At 47.7% G+C, this 19682-nt stretch overlaps 1 protein-coding gene across 1 annotated transcript; it reads left to right on the plus strand.

Moving 5' to 3' along the window:
• Positions 1 to 943: 943 nt before the first annotated feature.
• Positions 944 to 19035, plus strand: EIF4EBP1 (eukaryotic translation initiation factor 4E binding protein 1). The gene is made up of 3 exons (XM_019748134.3): positions 944 to 1157; positions 16602 to 16781; positions 18568 to 19035. The coding sequence occupies exons 1-3, from the start codon at positions 1013 to 1015 to the stop codon at positions 18597 to 18599; spliced, it is 357 nt and encodes a 118-aa protein (XP_019603693.1). The 5' UTR covers positions 944 to 1012; the 3' UTR covers positions 18600 to 19035.
• Positions 19036 to 19682: the final 647 nt, after the last annotated feature.

Raw genomic sequence — 19682 nt, forward strand, 5'->3', positions numbered from 1 at the left:
CCCACTCCTCAGCTAAAAGATCTCCGGTATCTCCTGCTCTTGTAGGACAAAGTCTGAACACGCTGGCATGATTTAAGAGCCCCTTCACAATCCCACCCCAATTTTCCTTTTAAACTGTTCTTTCCCTTTCAAAGATGTGGCGACAATGACAGAAACTGCTTGCTCACCCAGCAGGCTTTTCCGTCTTCCTTGCATTTTTTTCCTTTCCACTCAGGGATCTCCTTGAAGATTCATTGTTTCATCCACTCAAGGAGTATCTACTAAATGTCAGGCAGTCTGTGGGTCGTTGAACCCAAACCAAAGTCTACTTTCTTTGATCAACTCTTACCTCTCCCCGACCCCAACCTCCATCTCACTCTAGGTTTAGCTCTACCACCCAGCTGGGTGGTTTATCCACGTGTCCTAGCACACTCTCTCCAAAGCCATGGAAGGAGAATTCTTGCCCATTTCTTCAACGCCCGCCACATTGTGAATGCTCAGTAAACCGAAAAACGAGAGAATAAACAGTCAATCCCCACTTTTTTCATCTGAGAAGCTAAAGCACGGAACAAGGAGGGTTGGGGGAACATCCGGCCTGATGTCCTAATGCGGGCCTTCCTAAAGTGACCCGAGTGGTCTAGGATCCCCACACAACCGGGAGAAGCGCCCCCGACCCAGCGAGGCATTAACCTAGGCAAGCTTCCCCACTCCCCACGCCCACTTCGTCCCCGCCGGCGTGGCCTGGAGGGACCCGGGACCTAAAGGGGCAGGCACAAGTAGGGCGGCGCTGGCACTGGCGCTCAGTAGACTGTCGGAAAGGGGCCTCCCATCCAAGGATACAGGGGATCCCACGTGGAGGCAGCAGCTCCGAGGCGGGTGGGCGGCGGCATCGCTGGAACTACAAATCCCAGGGGGCGTGGAGCGGAAAAGACGGAAGGGACGGTCTTAGGCGGGGCCGGTGGGAGCGAGGCGGGGCGAGGCAGGAGGGGCAGGAGGACCACGCTCCGGCTGCCGGCGCTGCGCGCGGGCCACCATGTCCGGGGGCAGCAGCTGCAGCCAGACCCCAAGCCGGGCCATCCCCGCCACTCGCCGGGTGGTCCTCAGTGACGGCGTGCAGCTGCCGCCCGGGGATTACAGTACCACCCCCGGTGGCACGCTCTTCAGCACCACTCCCGGAGGTAGGCGCGGGCTCTGGGGCTCCAGGTGCTGGCGGTGGGGAGGACGGACTGGGCATATCGGGGGAATCGGCAGCCGCCCATTGGGCTGGGCAACCAGGTTCAGGGGCGCGGTGACTGGGAAGAACGGGTAAGTGGAATCAGGGAGGCAGCGAGGGTCACGGAGGTGGCCACAGGGAGCGAGCTGGTGGCCACCTCCCGTTGCCTGCCCTCTGGGTGCGTCCTCCAGCGCCGGGTTGCAAACTGCCGCATTAGTTTCCTCCTGGTCTGAGCGACAGCTGAGTGCCTCCCACCCAAACAGATGCACACGCTTCCAGGACTGCCACATGCCGAGGCGTGGTGCCCCTCGTGGTGTTGGGGGCAGTTCTGAGGCCGAATACGGTGGGGTCTGGGTGGCCCACGGATCAAGGAGAGGCTTGGCCTGGGGTTTTTTTTTAGAGGATAGTACGGGGGTTCTCTGTTGGGATAAATGACTCTTGCAGAGTCCTTTTTCCTTCTCGAGTTATCCCCCGGTTTTGTGTCGGGTATGCACCCTCTGACGGAGGTTTTGGGCTGAGGGTATTCTCCTGTTCCAGCAGCACCTCGCCGGCACCTGTGGCAGATTTCCCATTTACGCTTCTGGGATCTCCGCGGGAGGACCTGGGGCGGCCGGCTGGCTGTGCAGAAATACACGTTCTTCTGTCCGGGGGGAGGGGGGGCCGTGTGACCTGGCTGAGTGGATGAGGAAGAGGAAGCTGAGCTGGCACGGGTGGGGGCCAGCCTTGGGCTGCCCTCGGAAGCCAGGCATTCCCTCCCAGCCCCGAAGCCCTGGCGCACAGGCGCTGATGAAACCTGCCCGCCTGTTTGCATAATGAAATCCTCCTCGCGGCTCACCACTTCCCTCCCATCCTCTTACTGCCCTCACCCCTTTTGCCCTTCTTCCCTCCCCTACACCCGCCTGCACCGCTCCTTCTCAAACTACTCACCCGAAAAAGGCCGCAGGTCCTGGCGCTGCGCAGAGAGACCAGGGTGAGGACCGACGCAGGCGGGGCTCAGCCTCGTCTGCCAGCGTCGGGGGCCACATGCTTATTTTCTCAGGCAGCTGTCCCACCACCAACGAGCACAGCCAGATCCAGGGTCTTAGGCTGTTTGATCCAAAACATACAAAGTTAGAATTATTAGGGATCTTAGATTTTTCTTGTCCAGCCGTGCAACCTTATTCTACAGAACATGACACTGAGGCCCCAAAGCTTAAATGCGCGTGTCCATTGTCCAGTGTCGTACTGTTTTCCCCAAAACTGAAGAAAAAAATAGCAGCCAAGCGTAGAGAGAGCTGCTCTCTCTCCTATTAAAAATGACCTGAGGAAAAGTTCCCAGCTACTCTTCTTGCCATTCTTGACTCATTCTTGGCCGAGAATTCTCGTTCCACGGCTTTATGTAGTCCATGCTGTTCTGCTGCTTCTGCCCTCATGATGTGTCTGCCATGACCTTTCCTGACAATTTGGGGATTCTTTCAAGTGAGGGTGTGAATCTCTGCTTGATCTGTTCAGGTGGGTACTGAGGTAGGCCTGACCGCTCAAGAAGCCCTCTTTTGCACCTTTTGTTGCTGGGTGGGGACAGATCAAATTGGAAGCAATACCCAGTGATACTCTTTATAGGAAACTCTCTCCACTTCTCACTTTGGACTGGGAAATGGGTGGTTTTTGGCAGACCACAGCAAATTCTCTTCTCATTGAAGGTCTTTAGTTGGGAGAGGGGCGTCTGCATCGTGGTGTAACTTAGTTTGGGAGGCCAACTGGAAGAAATCTCGCAGTGACCTAAAGCCAGGTCTTTCTTGTTGGGTGTCCAGTGGGGAAGGTACAGCTCACCAGAGAATCCTGATGTGTTTTTGCCTCAGGTAGCAAATCTGGCCTGCCACAGTTAGGCAAGGTGTGAAATCTTCCTCCAAAACCCATTTACCCTACCCTTTGCCAGGGCACAGAAGCTTAACCTAATGAGAAAAGGTCATTCTGGTGCCCTTTTGGTCCACTCTAGAGGGCTCTTACTCTGTTTTCAGTGTGCATACAAATTACCTGGAGACCTCTTTTACATGTAGACTCTGATTCTGTAGGTTCTGGGGTTGGACCTGAGATTTTGCATGTCTGACTAGGTCCCAGTGATTGATCTAAATACCACACTCTGAGCACAGCAGTCCCTCTTTACCCATGGTTTCGCGTTCCTTGGTTTATTGCCCATGGTCCAAAAATAGTAAATGGAAAATTCCAGATATAAACAATTCATAAGTTTTAAATTGTACACCATTGTGAGTTAGCAATATGAAATCTTGTGCCACCCTTCTCTCACCCTTCTCTGTCCTGCCTGGGCAGTGAATTATCCCTCTGTCCAGCATATCTACCACGTCTATGCTATATGCCCGTTAGTCACAGGGTTTGGTACTATCTGTGGTTTCAGGCATCCACTGGGGGTCTTGGAATGTAACGTCCCTCACTTTTCAGACCATTGGGGTCTGGTAAGAAAAATGATGATTCTCTCAAGGTTGGGTTTGGCATCAATCTGTAAACCAGGGTCTGGCGAGAGAGTCTGCATGGGTGCTCGCACTCACTTATTTGCAGGAGGTGTCAGGAGCTGTTGAAGTAAGTGTCCAGCAGTCACTCTTGCTGGGAATGGCACTGCACTGTTTGTCTGTGGAGGAAAAGGTGCAGCAGTCGATTTGAGCCATCTCCATTTATGACTCCAGTTTACTTTCCATGGTCATTAACCTGCCCACAGGCTGAGCTGCTGATCTGAAGTTAGATGTCTGGAGAACATTAGAGAAATTTGCTGAAGGGAGTGCCATTTATGAATATTTGAGTCTGTAGAGTCTTGAAAATCTCTAATGACACCATAAACTAGCAGAACCTTTGAATGTGTCAGAAACCTTCCTCTGCTCCGCCCCACCCCCACCAACCTCCATGTTGGATGTTTGACCCCAAAGCCTACAGGGGTTGCTTGGGTGGTTGTCATACCTTAGCCCTATACTTGGATAAGGTTAATCAGAGGTAAGCAGGTAGGGCTACAGGTGTTAATGGCACCTTGTTTGGTTAGACAAACAAAGTCTATGCCCAGGATGCTTACCTTGGAGCAGCTCCCAAGTGTTTGGCTATGGAACAGACAGTGCCGGGAAGAGGGGGAGGTTGCTGGGCACTGAAGCTAGAACACAGCCAGTGTCCTGAGGCCTTAGTCAAGTAGGGGAGACTGCATCTCATTAAGGCCATGTTAAAAAGACTAGGACATTAAGGCACTGAGGGAAATATAATGGGCCTCTTTTTATACTGACCTGAGCTTCCTCTTAAAGCATTTAGAACATTCCACTCTGTGTCCCTCAATAAAGACTTTGATGGCGGCCCTGGTATAGAGCACCCCAAACTCTCTCCAATGCCTACAAACCTCCCTATTTTTAAAGCATTCACCACATCTAGAACTGGAAGTCAGTCTGACCTCAAGAGGTTGGATTGCTGGTTGAGGAAGATGAAGACACACCTGAAATAGAATTATAAGCATCAAAGTTGTATCTACAGAATGAAGCAATTAGACAGCCAACCCCATAACCAGCAGAACTTATATGATACTCTAGTGAGAATTCCCCATTCTGAGTAGTCACCTGGTAGGCCTCACATTCTAACACAGCAGACATAGCTGTTAAATTTTAATTGCATTCAGAAGCTTACATATTTTTTTCAATATCTCAAAGGTGGCAGAGCCTTATGATTTGAAAGGGGAGTTTTGATTCTTTTTTTTTTCCTGAAAGAGCAAAAAAGTCCTTTATTACCAAATTTGGTGAAAGGGCAGGCAGGGTGGTACTGTATTTATCTGTTGGTAGTGAGGCATTTTCTTATATGGGACTTTATTTGATGTCATTCCTAGGAAAGGGCAGCAGTATTGAGAAAAGGACTGCTTCCCAAGGTGAACGTTTTTAATGAAAATTGTTCATTTGTACACGTAAATGCTTGTGTTCAAACAAACAAAAAACTGTTGCTTTCTGGTCTTACCTAGATCCATGCCAGTGTTCTTCCTCTGTTATGATTCATAACAAATGAATCACGTGTATTTGTTTATATGTGTGTTCACTAGGTTAGCCAGGAAGTTCTTCCAGAGCAGTCTTACTCATCTTTGTATCTCCAGGATTAAGTGCCAGGTCCGGTGTTTAGAAGGTGAAGGGTTGAAAAGAATCCTGGGATGGAAACATTCTCAGAGTAATCTAGTTTTTGTTTTGGTTTGTTTGTTGGTTTGTTTGTTTGTTTGTTTGTTTTTACCACCAGGCCTGGGTCTAAGCTGGCTTAATGATAGCATTTAAGTTGTCTTTTCTGTCCTTTCAGTTGCAGGACATAATTGTTTATCTTGGGATGTCTCAGGGGCAGAAACTAACTTTCTCTGAACTTTCCCACTTATTCCAATAACAATATTACTGATACAACTTTTCTCTGTTGAGCAGAAAGAAGGAAGTGACTTTTTTATACTAAACAAGTCAGTATTGGGGCCAGAGTCTCAGACAGTGGGATTGATTGATGCTCCTTATTTACTTGTTTACACCCAGCATCACTGACTATGTAGGAATAGATGACATCTGCCCATGGCTTTTGGATGTTCAAGGACATGGGTTAAAAAAAGGTGCCTTGTAATCCAGTGCCTATGCCCATGAAATTTCACAGAGAGAGCTGAGACAGAGACCAGTCCCCGAGTATCAAAGCTCACCAGCTGCCCGGAGATATTTGTCTTGATGAGAATGGCTGTATCAGTTAGCTATTGCTGTATAACAAGCCATCACAAAACTGTAACTTAAAACAACAACAATCTATTGTTTCTCTCCATTCTTATGGCTGCTTGGGCATTCCTTGATGATCTTGCCTGAGCTCACTCACCTGGCTGCATACAGTTGGCAGTGGGATTGCCCTGGGCTAGAAGGTCCAACATGGCCTTACCCACATATCTGGGGCATTGCTGGGGACACCTGGAAGGCTGGGAGCTCTCTCTGTCCTCTTGGTGTCACACGATTCAGGAGTCTAACCTGAGCTTATTTATATGGCAGTTTTCAAGACCGCTTAAGGCCCAGGCCCAGAAGTCACAAAACATTACTTATACTGTATTCTATTGGTCAAAGCAAGACACAGGGCTAGCCCAGATTCAAAGAGAGGGAGAAATAGCTGCCTTTGAATATAAGAAGCCATATGTATGAACAGGGATGGGAGGAGTTATGGGGGCCATGTTTTTAGACCATTTTCTACAAGGCTCAAAGGATGGTCCTATGAGGGAACTTAACTGGCCAGCAGAGCCAAGGCCAGGTATAGAAGCAGATCAGAATCAAAAGCCTGTGAATCAGCTGTTGGTTTCACAACAGTGGACATTTTCCTGAAAACATTGAGTCATCGATCCCATGCCCCATTTTCAAGGCCTTACGTTCAGCTCCACAAAGCAAACTGTAGAGATGACCATGATGCCAGGCCACTGGATAGTACATTATACTTTGTGTCATGCCTCCCCTTACTGACCACTACCCAGCGTACCTTCTGTTTCTCCTTCAAGTGGCTGGGCTTTGGGAATACCCTTCAAAGGAGCTCATGCTTGCCCTGCTCTCCCATTTGAATATCCTTGATTTTCTTGAGTACTGGCAATAGGATGGGTCAAGTTTTTGAGCCCAGCAGTCCAAAAGTGGGTGGGAGTGAGAAAACCAGGAGTTGCAGGTGGATTCATAATTCTCTTTGGTTTCCTGGTGATGCATTAGTGTGGGGGTTAAGAACTAGGCCTCTTGCCTTAAAGAGTGTGTGTGTGTGAAAACAGATTCCTCTCATCTGCTCTTCAGGATAAAACGGGAAAGCAGGCCTATATTAATTTGCTACACCTGCCATAACAAAATACCACAGACTGGGTGGCTTAAACAATAGAAATTTATTTTCTCACTGTTTTGGAGGCTGGAAGTCCAAGATCAAGATACTGTCAGGTTTGGTTTCTCCTAGGCCGCTGTTCTTGACTTGCAGATGGTCGCCCTCTTACTCATGATTGTGGTTGTGGTTGTGGTTTGTTCCTCTGTGGTCTCTCTCTCTCTCTCTCTCTCTCTCTCTCTCTCTCTCTCTCTCTCATTGAATTAGGGCCCCACCCCCAATGACTTCATTTTAACCTGATGGCCTCTTTCAAGACCTTATCTCCAAATACATTGAGGTCCTGGGGGTTGGGATTTTAACATATGAATTTAGGGGGACACAATTCACACAAAAAACAGGGCCCCTCCCCTTTCCAAGGACAGCATTTGTTGCTCTCTGACTGGAGGGAGGGGCACTCCCTGTTGGTAGTGAATTTCAGGGGTCACCTCACCCTGCTCTGCACATGGGCAGAGCATGTGCAGAGTGTTTGGGGGTGTTTTGAAGTGTTTGGGGGCAGTGAGGGAAGGGGAAGGAGCTTGGCCGCCTTGGAATAACTATTTCAGCTATTTTGTTCTGAATATCTCTGTAAAAGCCTTGTTCCTCCTGTTTAATTTTCAAATAAACTGACCTTGTTCCCTTCAAGGGAATTCCTTTGAGGAGAGGGACTAGCCCGAAGTCTGTCTGCCACTCCTGAACACCCGCATTTGGTATTCTAGGAGCTTCATAAGATTCCTGGAAGCTGAGAAACCTCCGGATCCTTGTTCTCTTTACAAAGCTGGTGGGGCCAGAAGTGAAGAAAAATCTTGGACTGAGCATGCTCTGCTTCTCTCACCAAGATTTTCTCCCTGACAAGTCAGCTCTGCTTGCTAAACACACAGCCCAGCAAGAAAAGCCCCCTGGATGCATGCAGCTCCTGCCTAGTGTGTGGAGGAGAGGGGAGACCCCTGGGAGACCCTGGCACATCTGTGTATTTGCCTCCAAGTTGACACAGATCGAGTGAAAGCTGAATTTAAAATTGCCCAGAGTGTTTTATCCACAGGCTGCTAGCTGGTGTCTGAGCACAGGCATTCAAACCTACCCCTGACCCTGTTGTGCAATGCTCTCCCTTTCCCTGGAATGGGAACAGCAGTTCTAGGAATTCCATTCTTGTACTCTTGCTAGGCCTCACATCCCGCCCTGCTCAGGGGAAGAAGTTTCTGCCAGGGGAGGCCCAAGGGGAAGTGAGGGATGAGCTCGTCTCAACTTACAGAAGTCACATCCAGCAGCATTTTGAACTGAGTGTGGGTGCTGTGGAGAGATGGAGAAGAAATCAAAGCAGGCCTCTCTCAGGGAACATCGTGTTCTGGCCAAACAGAAGAAGAAATAAAAGTCTGAAGACCCCTGTTATTTTTCCAGTTGCCAGTGCTGGCCCAGGCGCAGTAGCCCATCTGCCTTGCTAATTTTAAACAGAGGTTAGTGTTCAGGATTGGAGGCAAGACTAGCTAGGCCTGCCTCTGGACGGCTGTGGGATTACAGCCTTCCTGAGCCTCAGTTTCCTGTCTACAAGTTGAGCATAATGTACTCCCTCATTGGAGGGGTGGGGGCACACGGAGACCCAGCATGTCAAGCTGTGAGCACAGTGTCTGGCCCACAGGCAGGCAGTGATGACAGATAGTGATTGCTGTAGCCGCCTTACCTGAAAACCTTAGCATTCATTCATGCAACGCCTGTTTCTTGAGCACCTGTCCAGCCCTGTACTGGCTGCAAAGACATAAATAAATGCTTCTCGGCCTCCAAGGAGCTTCCTGTTCCTGGCTTGTGACTTTTTTCTCCATTGTGAATGCTCTCGCGAATAACTTAATAGCAATTATATGGATGGAATGGTTTATTCTTGTGCAAGGGATCAGGACATTTGTTATGTTACTTAATCTTCACGATGCTCCCGTGAGGTATGGGTTATATGAGTAGCCTCCTCTTAAAGCTGAGGAATGAAGCTGTGCCTCGGCGTCAAGGGACTGGTACATGATGCGCCCAGGTTTGAGCCCAGAACTTCTGCCTCTGGGGCCAGTGCTGTTTGTACCACTTTAAGCGCCTGCCAACACGGAGATCCTAAAAATAAATGGTAGTGTATCGGAGCTGGAACAGACCCTAGAGATTACCTATAAAGCCTGGTGCAGGGTTAGTACTTTAAAAATAGTGCAAATGAGCCTAGTCTACTGCCCTTGTTTATAGGTGAGGAAACCAGATCCCAGGGGACCGTCTGTGTCACTTTATACTTTCAAGCAAACTGTCCTCGCCACAGAGCTCGCCTTGAGGAAGAAAACATACCGTTCTGGTATTCGGTGCACATCTGTTTAAAGTTCCAATGACTCATGCCAAAGCTCATGGTGGTTCTTGGGGCATGTTTCTGTGGGCCCCAAAAGGATGGGTAATGCCCTTACCCTCTCCCATCTCCCCATCCTCCCCCCAAGTCTCTTTTTAGGGTTGCTTACCTCTCCCCTGATTTGTCCCAGCTTTGACCATATGTTGGTGTGTATAGGAGCGAATAAATGGTGAAATATGTCACCTGAAGCCATACTGGTCATGGTGATAGTTAGGATTTGTTTGCACAAGGCTCACTTTGTGTCAGCCACTGTTCTCAGCCACGCAGTAACCCTATAAAGGTTGGCACTATCATCGCCACCCCTATTCTATAGGGGAATAAATTGAGGCACTGAGAGATTAAGTAATAACTTGCCCAGAGTCGTTAGACCTAGCAAATGGGAGAGCTGGGTTTCTAGCCACTGGGCAATAGGAAGAGCAGCAAGCATTCATCTCAAGCTGTTGTTCCCACGCCCTCTCCACAGCTTAGGAAACCCTTGCAGCCACCAAACTTATGTCTTGCCCGCATATGTTTATGTAGCGACACATTTAGAAAGGCTTTGGTTCGAAAATAGCCTCAGTTCTTCTGTACAGGTGGTTCAGCCTTGAGCTCTATCCCCTGCACCCAAGAGGGTCCCAGCTACACAGAAGGTTTGAAGCGTGGGGGATCCACCTCTATTGTCCCCAACACGGTTCTGGATTCCCCTGCTCTGTACCTCCAGTGTCTCCATTCGAGGTCATCCCCAGTCCACTTCCCCCAGAGACCCCCCAACTTTGGGGCAGTGCAGAATCGGAGTGACATGATGTTTCTCTAGCTCCGGGGTTTAGGATCAGGCTGCCTTGACGCCGAAAGACGGGGTTGGTACGGAGCTTGGTATCTCTATCCTCACTGGCACACACAGGGGCGGTCTCTCCCCTGTCCCTCTGTGGTCCCCACATACACCTTTGTTTTTCGACTTCACACACCTAACGAATCCTTTGTTTATGGGTCCTTCTTTTCCAAGTAAATTGCGTCTGAGATCAGGGAGCTGTTACCACATCTGCCTGCTGCTTGTATCGCTAGCACCTAGCCTGGTGCTGGTACAAAGGGGTGCTATGAGTGAATACATGAGATCAGCACACCTACTTTCAGGGTGTGGAATTGAGCAAACATTGATAAATGTGTAGGTGAGGGTCCCTATCCTTGAATACAGTTAGTGGGAGGTAAAGTCTCATGTGGACGGGCCCGTGCACACCAGACCAGAGAGGCACTGGAGGGGTGAGCTCATCCCTACATCTCCAGGCCAACAGAAGGCCCCCTGGACTTTTGGGTGGGGGATAGTCCACCTATTTACAGCTAAGGCAGTTTTAACTTGACTCACTAGAAAAGGAGATTCTGATCCTATATCCTTATTTGTTGACCTAATGTCCCTATGATATCTTTATTAGAGTTTTGTATTAAAAGGAAAAAATGCTCAGTGTAAAAGACTGTTATTTTGCTGTAATCCTTATCTCACCCAGCAGAGGTAACCAAACACAAAATACATACGGTTCTGTGACTTCTCCTTACAGTATATTGTGGACAATGTACACTTTTCTTATTCCAACCAGGAAGCTGCACAGCGTTGTATTTGTAGGTCTGATCCAAAATTTATTCATTTTCTTTGTGTTTGTTTTTATTTTGATCCATAATTTATTTAACTTGTCCCTTAATTTAAAAAACAATCAAAATTTTATATATATGGGTGTGTGTATAATTATTCTATTTTTGCACATGCTTGATTTTTTTCATAATAAAAGTATTTTAAAGTTACTGCATGTAAATAGTTTATACATATAAATAGTTAAAACTCAAAAGTACTAGAAGGCTTCTAACAAAACAGCAACCGCTTGCTTCTCCTAACCCCATCTCACCCATTAGAAGCAACCAACAACATTTTTCAGCTCTCTCTGGGGATTTACCTCCATACCTCTAACTTTTTCTTGATTTTATTTATTGACTTGCTTTTTCAATAGGAGATCACTTACCGATGTATGTACACCCTCTTTTCTCCCATTATCCCAATATAATTATATCACTAATTTTTAAAAATACATATTCATTATTTTGATTACGATGACTCTTGATGAGCCAAGGAGTTTACAGTAATAGCATTTCCTTTTTTTTTTTTTTTTACAACTTTTTAAAAAGTTGCCTCATTTTAAAATGTGCTTAGTTTTCATTGCAAGTCTTCCCACACCCTCCAGCACCTCTGACTATGGTTTTACACATAAAGCAGACTTCTTGATTTATCAGTCCATTGTTTTCCTCTTTCCTGAACTAACAGTTGGGCTGCTCTGAACCTGCCACACAGTTGTCAACATGGGATTCCCCGAAACCTCTTGTTTTTCTCTAATTTTGGTAGAATACATCCTCCTATAGCTTTCTGAAAATATCTCTCTCCTATGTTGACTTGATTAGTATTTGGCTAGGTATAAAACTAAGGCAAAATGAGTTTTCCTCAGGATTGACCCGTTGTCTTCAGTCTTTCAACGTTGCCATTGAGAAGTTTTGTGCCATTTCTATTCCCAATCCTTCTGTGCAGTTGTCCTTTTTTTCACCCTTTCTGGAAGATCTTAGAGTTTCTCTTTATCCTTTGTATTGTGAAATTTCACAATGAATGTTAAATTGGTGTTTTTAACTCATTGCACTGGGTAATCAAAGGGGCATTTCAAGACTCATGTCTTTCAATTCAGGAAATTTTTCTATCTTTTTTTTCTATGAATATTTAAGTAAATTCCTCTTACCAGTTTCTTCTCTCTCTCTTTCTTGACTTCCTATTATCCAATATTGGATCTCTCATTTGTTATCTTTTTGCCTATTCATTTTTTTGTCTTTCTGTTCTTTAAAGTCTTCTGCTTCCTTTATTATGTTTCCTCCTGTTGGTTGGTTTGGATCTCGCCTTAAATGATGTAAACTTTTCTCAGAAATGTATGGAGACATTTAGTGGTTTATATTTGAGTGAGGTGCTCAACTGGGAGCCCCCTTTGAGGTCTAAGGCAAGTGGGCTCAATCAGGTGGCCAGCTCGTCTTTTTCACTGGGGACATCCCTCACAACAGGGACATACGGAACCTATCCCTGTTGAGTCCCTATTCCCGTTTTCTATGATGTTTCTAATTCCTGAACCTTCCTGGGGTTCTCTGGGAAACCCTGCTTGCTTCCTGTTATAACCTCCACCCCCCCGACCCCTGCATTTAGGTGTCACCTTTTCCCTCTCTGTTAGAACCATCCTTCCTTTTACTTTCTGTCTCATGTGTTGTGATTCGGGAAACAGTTTGAGCCCCTCTTGTATCCACGTTGGAGTATGTGCTTCTATTTCTTGTTCTTGGTGTTTTGCATGACTTTTGAGAGAAGCAGCAGGAAAAAATATGTTGGCTCTGCCATCTTGAAGCCACTTAGATCCTCAAAAGCTCTTCGTGCTCTTGTTTGTAGAAACCTAGTAGAGTTGGGTTCTTTTCAGTAATATGGAAAGAGGAAGTGGGCCCTGAGCTAAAGAGTGTTGTGTGGAGATCGCCTGGTGTGATAGCCACACACCCCAGAAGACCACACTGGACCAGCACCATCCAGTTCTTGCTGCTAAGTGTTTTCCAGGGACCTTGACATCTCCCTCTGGTTTCCATTTCCTGTCCCTGTATGCAGGTCTAGTCTCCAGCTCCAGGACACCACAGCAGCATTTTCAGCCAAGAGTTCCTATTTTTGACAATGTGGGACAAAATTTTGTTAAGCATGCCTCATCCGTGGGAGGCTGAGTGAATTTCCAGAAGCTCACTGTTAATTGAAGCTGTGTAGTGGTGGGTCCCTTGAAGGGATGGAAGAGAAAAGGCTTAACAAGCCAAAGCAGCTTCCGCAGGAAACATTTTCAGCACGTTGATCTCCAGCTTCTATTGCTCACTGGCCCTAATTGAGTCAGGTGGCTTTGTGGTCCATTCCCCGCCTGCCCTCCTACACTAGATGCCTTGTCAACTGCCTTTCTGAACACCACTGCTTACCCCGCGGCTGAAATACTCTGGTGTTGGGTGTCTGGCGTGCTACCTCAGCCGTCACTTAGTTTATGGATTTTATTAGCACAAATGAGGATTTAAGTTTTTAATTAAGTGCCCTAGCTATGAAGTGCCCAAAAGGTGGAAACAACCCAAATGTCCATGGATAAACAAAATGTGGTATATCCATTAAATGGAATATTATTCAGCCTTAAAAAGGAAGAGAATTCTGACATGATATAACACAGGTGAACCTAGAAGAATTTTTGTGACGTGAAATAAACCAGTCACAAAGTGACAAGTACTGTATGATTTCAGTTATGTGAAGTACCTAGCGGAGTCCAATTCAGAGACACAGAAAGTAGAATGGTAATTGCCAGGGATTGGAGGAGGGAAGTGAGGAGTTGTTTCATGGATGCAGAGTTTCAGTTTTGCAAGATGAGTCGAGTTCTGCAGATTGGTTGCACAACAATGTGAATGTCCTTAACACTACTGAACTGTATACTTGGTAAATTTTATGTTATGTATATTTTACCACAGTTTTTAAAAAAATCATTGGGGGCTAGTGACCTTGAAAGAACCTCTCCAGAAGCTGCTGATCTCCAAGTTCTTTTTTGAGACTATTGACTCTCCAGCTTTTAGGTTCCACTGTGATGGGGTCAGTTCCCTACTCTGTGGTGAACAAACCAACAGAAAAGCAAAGGTGGGGGAAGCAAGGACATAAGAGAGAAGGGGCCAAGCCTTAAGGATTAAGAAACAGAGAAAAATGGTCCCATCTGAAGCCAGGCCATCCTCCCTCAAGGAGAGGGCACCGTTGTTCTCTGTAACCTACTGGGCTCATAGGCACACCCCCCTTCATGTGACAAATGAGGAAACTGAGGCCCAAATGGCGGAGGGGCAGGCTCAGAGGGCCATGAGCACAGGGTCACTCACACTGCTGGCTCGTAGCAAAGCCTAAAGAGCAGCCTTGCTTCTCTGTTCTTTGCTTTATACCCCTCCCCCTAAGAAATATGAGTGGTGAACTTTAACCTGCTTGGTGATGATGCGCAGGGCTGTCGGCTTCAGCCTGACTGCCTCTCAGATGTGGAGAGCGAGACTGGGTGACCACCTAGTCAGACTGGGATTAATAGGTGTGAGGAGGCAAAGTTCATCTGCAGGTGTCCCTCACCGTTGCTCTGCCCTTCAGCATTCTGGGTCCCACCCGGAGCCCAACCTCATGAACTCACACTCAGAGCTCAGAGATGCAGACTAGTTCCTCTGCGGGGTTAACAGAGAGGCCTGTGCTTAACTCTGAGAAATAAGTCCCAGCTGTTGGAAAGTCACTCCTCAGAGCCCTTCAGTGAGGGAGAAATTGCAGGGTTATTGATAAGGAAGGGCACTCCCGAAGTCCTAAAGTCATGGTTTCTAAACTTGGGTCATTCATATTCCAGCTGCAGTTTTTATCGTACCTTGCGTTCTACTTTTACATATATTTAATATTTTTTGTATCACCTTACCTTTTTAGTTTCACTTTTATTATATTTGGTTACATATTTAACTTATATACTATTATTGTGTTAAATTATATCCTATTATATATTAAAAGGAAACTACTTGATATCACGACTATATATGGAAAACCAGATTCACTTGCCATAAATAGAAGGTAACTATAAAAAGAAACATAATGACAACAAGATAGTTTTAAATTCTAGCTCGATCCCCCTGCCTGCTGAAGGCTTTGAGCCTGAAGCCTGCTCTTTGTTGAAAAGGGAGCAATTGGGGCCAGCCCGGTGGCTCAGGCGGTTGGAGCTCCGTACTCCTAACTCCGAAGGCTGCCGGTTCAATTCCCACATGGGCCAGTGGGCTCTCAACCGCAAGGTTGCCGATTCAATTCCTCGAGTCCCGCAAGGGATGGTGGGCTGCACCCCCTGCAACTAAGATTGAACATGGCACCTTGAGCTGAGCTGCCACTGAGCTCCCAGATGGCTCAGTTGGTTGGAGTGCGTCCTCTCAACCACAAGGTTGCTGGTGCGACTCCCACAAGGGATGGTGGGCTGCGCCCCCTGCAACTAGCAACAGCAACTGGATCTGGAGCTGAGCTGCGCCCTCTACAACTAAGACTGAAAGGATAACAACTTGAAGCTGAACGGCACCTTCCACAACTAAGATTGAAAGGACAACAAATTGACTTGGAAAAAAGGCCTGGAAGTACACAGTTCCCCAATAAATTCCTGTTCCCCTTCCCCAATAAAATCTTTAAAAAAAGAAAAAAAAAGAAAGAAAAGAAAAGGGAGCAATCAGCAAATATTAGTGAGGTGTTATATTACTGGTATCACACTGGTGCTTCAGAAGTAATCAGGATTAAACAAGGACAAAACGTGAATGACCTTGTCACTGTTCACTGTTATTTGATGAATCAGCTGCATCTCCCACTAGAACCCTGAGTCCTATACCTTAGACACTATACCTTTTTAAGGTATCACTCAGGCACCTGCCCTCGTAGGATGGGTCTTAGATGTGTCTTTAGAATAGTGACTAATTCTAGAAGACATGGTCCTCACCCTAGGGTGACACTCGTGAAAGGAGAGTGGAAAATGAGCGGCATGCAGACAGTGTACAAACCCTGAAGTGCAGTGACACATCAGAGCAGTGGGGAAACCAGTGCCAGGGGCACAGCAGGGCAGCACAGAGGAGATGTACTTAGCAGGAGACCCTTTTTGGAGCAGGTAGAGCTGGTGTGTCACCCCTCTCCACAAAGCCCAGGCAAGAAAGTTCTCATTTTTACTAGTTGGGGAATCACTTCATATTCTGTCTGCTCATTTGTAGAATGGAGTTCAAGATTCTGGATATCCCATGAGGATACTGTAAGGATGGAAGTGAAAAATGTACCTTCTCCATTATAGAATATAATTGTCACAAGTAATAACACTAAGCACCAATTAGGTAAGTGAGTTGATGGGCTTTAAGGAGAGAGCACAGGGTGTGCAGAGCTCTGAGGGGAGAAAGGACACAGTCTGGTGGCCCGTGGGCCCCTTCTTCCATCAGAGCACCCCTTGTAACTGGGAGTCAGGGCAGTTCGGTGGCAGCAGAGTGCTGCGCTGCAGCCAGGCACCTGAAGAAGCCTCACTCCTCCTTGGTCCAGCTTTTATAGGAAAACCTGCTGCCTCTGCTGCAGCCATGCCTCAAAGAAGTGGAAAAATGAGCAGGAATGGGGTTCAAAATGGCTTTACCAATGTCCCTCTTCCCTTCCAGGCACCAGGATCATCTACGACCGGAAGTTCCTCATGGAGTGTCGGAACTCACCTGTGACCAAAACACCCCCTCGGGACCTGCCCACCATTCCTGGGGTCACTAGCCCTGCCAGCAGTGAGCCCCCCGCAGAAGCCAGCCAGAACCACCTGCGCAACAGCCCGGAAGATAAGCCTGCAGGTGGTAAGTGGCGGGGTTTGGTCAGCCTCTCCCTTGGGATGGGAATGTTTGTAGCCTGAAGGTCCCATGCACTAGGGGGATTGCCAGGGAGGGAATGATGGTAAGGGCTTCATCCTCTGTGGAGCTGCTCAGAGTCCTGAGGGTGGGAGGTCAGGATGAGAGGTGAGGAGAACTTCTACCAGTACCAACTTTGGACGCCATGAAAGGGGCCCAAGAACCACAGGAAGGGTGATTTGGCCTCATCGGGTAATCTAATTACCGGGGAATTTTGTTTGAGATGAGAGCGGCTCCATGTAGCAACTTTCAGTGTGCCCCTTTACATAACAGTCCCTGAAGCATTACTACATATCTGCAATACTTGGGAAATACCCAAGATGTTCTTGTGCAGGAGACAACTTATCAAAGACACAGTGTACTTGCCCTCTAGGAAATTACATATCTATAGACCTAAAAAGGTATCCAGGATGTCTTCTGTCAGGGTGTTGGCCCACGAATGGATTCTTGACAAAGACAGGTAGAAACAGCGCAGGCAGTTGTTTCTGCAGGTTTGCCATGGGGTAGCTAGGTCCTTCCTGGTCCCCCCTACCAAGTAATCAGAGCAGCACCCCAGGCAGAGTTGTGTGTGAATGCGCTCTTTGTGACACAGTGACTGGCTTGCCAGAGCGTCTGAGCTCTCCCACACAGGAGGAGGCAGTGTAAGCACTTGCAGACAAACTGAATTAGCCTGGAACCCTCTGACCCTTCACCCGGAAAGCAGTACAACACGCCAGACAGGAAGCAGCTGGGACCTCAGGCTGGGCTGGCTCCGCTGACAGCAGCAGAATCCATCTGTCAGGGGCCTGCAGGACGTGATTCATAATTACCTTGGGAACCCACAACCCTAGACAGGCAACAGTTGCCTTGCCTTTCAGACTTGGAGGGAGGGAAGTGAATTCGGGCACACACAGAGCAATAAGGACGGCTCCAGGCAGCGGGGTTACCTGCTGTGTGTTACAGGATGGAGAGTCATTTGGCATAGTTTGGCATAGTCATTTGGGGTGTGGTGGTGAGGGCGGGACATCTTTTTTCATTCTGCTTAACTGGATGTAAGAAGCCAAGGCTCCTGGCCTTGAACCTACGTATTTTATAAATATAACCAGAAGAGGCCAGTTGTTTCCCTGTGGGGCCAAAGCAGGCATCTTGCTCTATGGAACATTGGGCAGCCTTGCCCAAGAGATCATGAGTGAGGCAGTTCCATTAAAAAGAAAAACAGCCTGCTGCAGCATGACGACTTGGGAATTTTAGTGGAAAGAGTGGGGTGAAGGCAGTGAGTGGCTGCATTACCCAAATCACTGCTTTACCATGATGTCAGGCTATTCCATGAGCAATCGGATGTATGCCCAGTAGGTCATGGTATCGTTTTCTTAACCAAGAGTTGGGGCACGTGCTCAAAAAAGTTTTATGTTCAAGGAATATTTTTCTGTGAAGTTTGACAATTCACAAGTAACCATCCACTCTTACCAAAAATTTTACAAGATTCAGGCCTGTCCCCTCTCCCGTGGGAGACCTGGTCTCTGCTCTTCCTTTGGGATTGGGGAAGAGAGCAGAGCTGGACACGGCACCTTCAGGCCTGTGTTTCCAGGAATACGTAGTATAGTCCTGCCCTCCTTCCATTCTCCATAGCAATGGAAACCTGGCCCCTGCTTTTCTGGTAGGAACAACAGACTGAAAACACCTTTCCCTGGCCTCTAAAATGTCAGCCCTACCATTTGCCCAATGCTCACCCAGCCTTCTGTCCTATCTTCTCCAGGTGAAGAATCGCAATTTGAGATGGACATTTAAAGGACCAGCCCTCAGATTGAGCAATGCCTCTGGGGACCTCTGGCCCTTCTCGGGAGAAGAATCACACCAGCCCGGCCTTATGAAAGTTATCATCCTGGGCAGGCACTGGGTGTGGGGTCAGCCACACCAGTCCTCTCCTGCCTCACTCAGGGCACCTGCTCCCCCTTCTTCGTGAACACCAGCAGATACCTCCATGTGCCTCCATTCATGCAGGAGCTGCCACCCCAAGGGAAGTGACTCTCAAGCACACACCCTGCAGCCCAGGGCCAGGAAGTGCACACGCAGGAGCCCTTCTGAGTGATCAGCTGGCTCTTCCAGCCCCGTCTTCTGGGGGTGCACCCACCCCTTCCTTAGGTTGGTGTGCGTGTGAAAGCACCCCTCCTCCTCCTGCCTCAAGAGGAAATAAAAGCCACCTTCGCTCTAGGGCCAACAGTCAGCCCCTGTCTGAGCTCTTTTCAACGTCTATATGGGTAACTAACACCAAGTACTGTCTGTACGATGCTTGTAAAGCACTTTCCTATACCTTATCTCATTCGATTCTCATGCTGATCCTGTGAAATAAGCAGAGCAAACGTTATCCTCATTTTACAGCTCGGAAGACTCGCTCGGAAGTTAAAATCACACACTAGTAACTGAGAGACGGTACTGGGTTTGAGCTGTGCTACTCTCCATCTCTTGTTTTTCAATGGTGGGTGCCAGCTCTTTTCTGGGCTTTATCCCCCTAAGCCCGTCAAATTACTAGTCGGTCACCTTCGCTCTGTGCTCCATTCCCTGTGAGAGTCAAAGGGAAGAGCCTGAGTCTTGGCCAGTGTAGAGTCTCTTTGATTGATGTGCCTCTGATGTTTGTCGAATGATCCCCTTGTATGAGCTGTCACAGGGGCTACAAACATGAGACAAGCTGTCTGCCTTGATGATTTCATTGAAACTTAACATTCTCCCATAAGAAAAGGTAGCATTAAAGAGATTATATATACATAGGATTGGTTACCAGCAAGTTGTCGATGCAGGTGGCGGCTTCTTGGAGGTGACACTACCGCTGGGTCCTGAGAATGAGTGGGCTGGGGGGGCAGGGGCCCAGTGATG

The sequence above is a fragment of the Rhinolophus sinicus genome, chromosome 16 (assembly GCF_057876585.1).
Source record: "Rhinolophus sinicus isolate RSI-liver-muscle chromosome 16, RSI-T2T, whole genome shotgun sequence".
In the NCBI taxonomy this organism is placed as follows: Eukaryota; Metazoa; Chordata; class Mammalia; order Chiroptera; family Rhinolophidae; genus Rhinolophus; species Rhinolophus sinicus.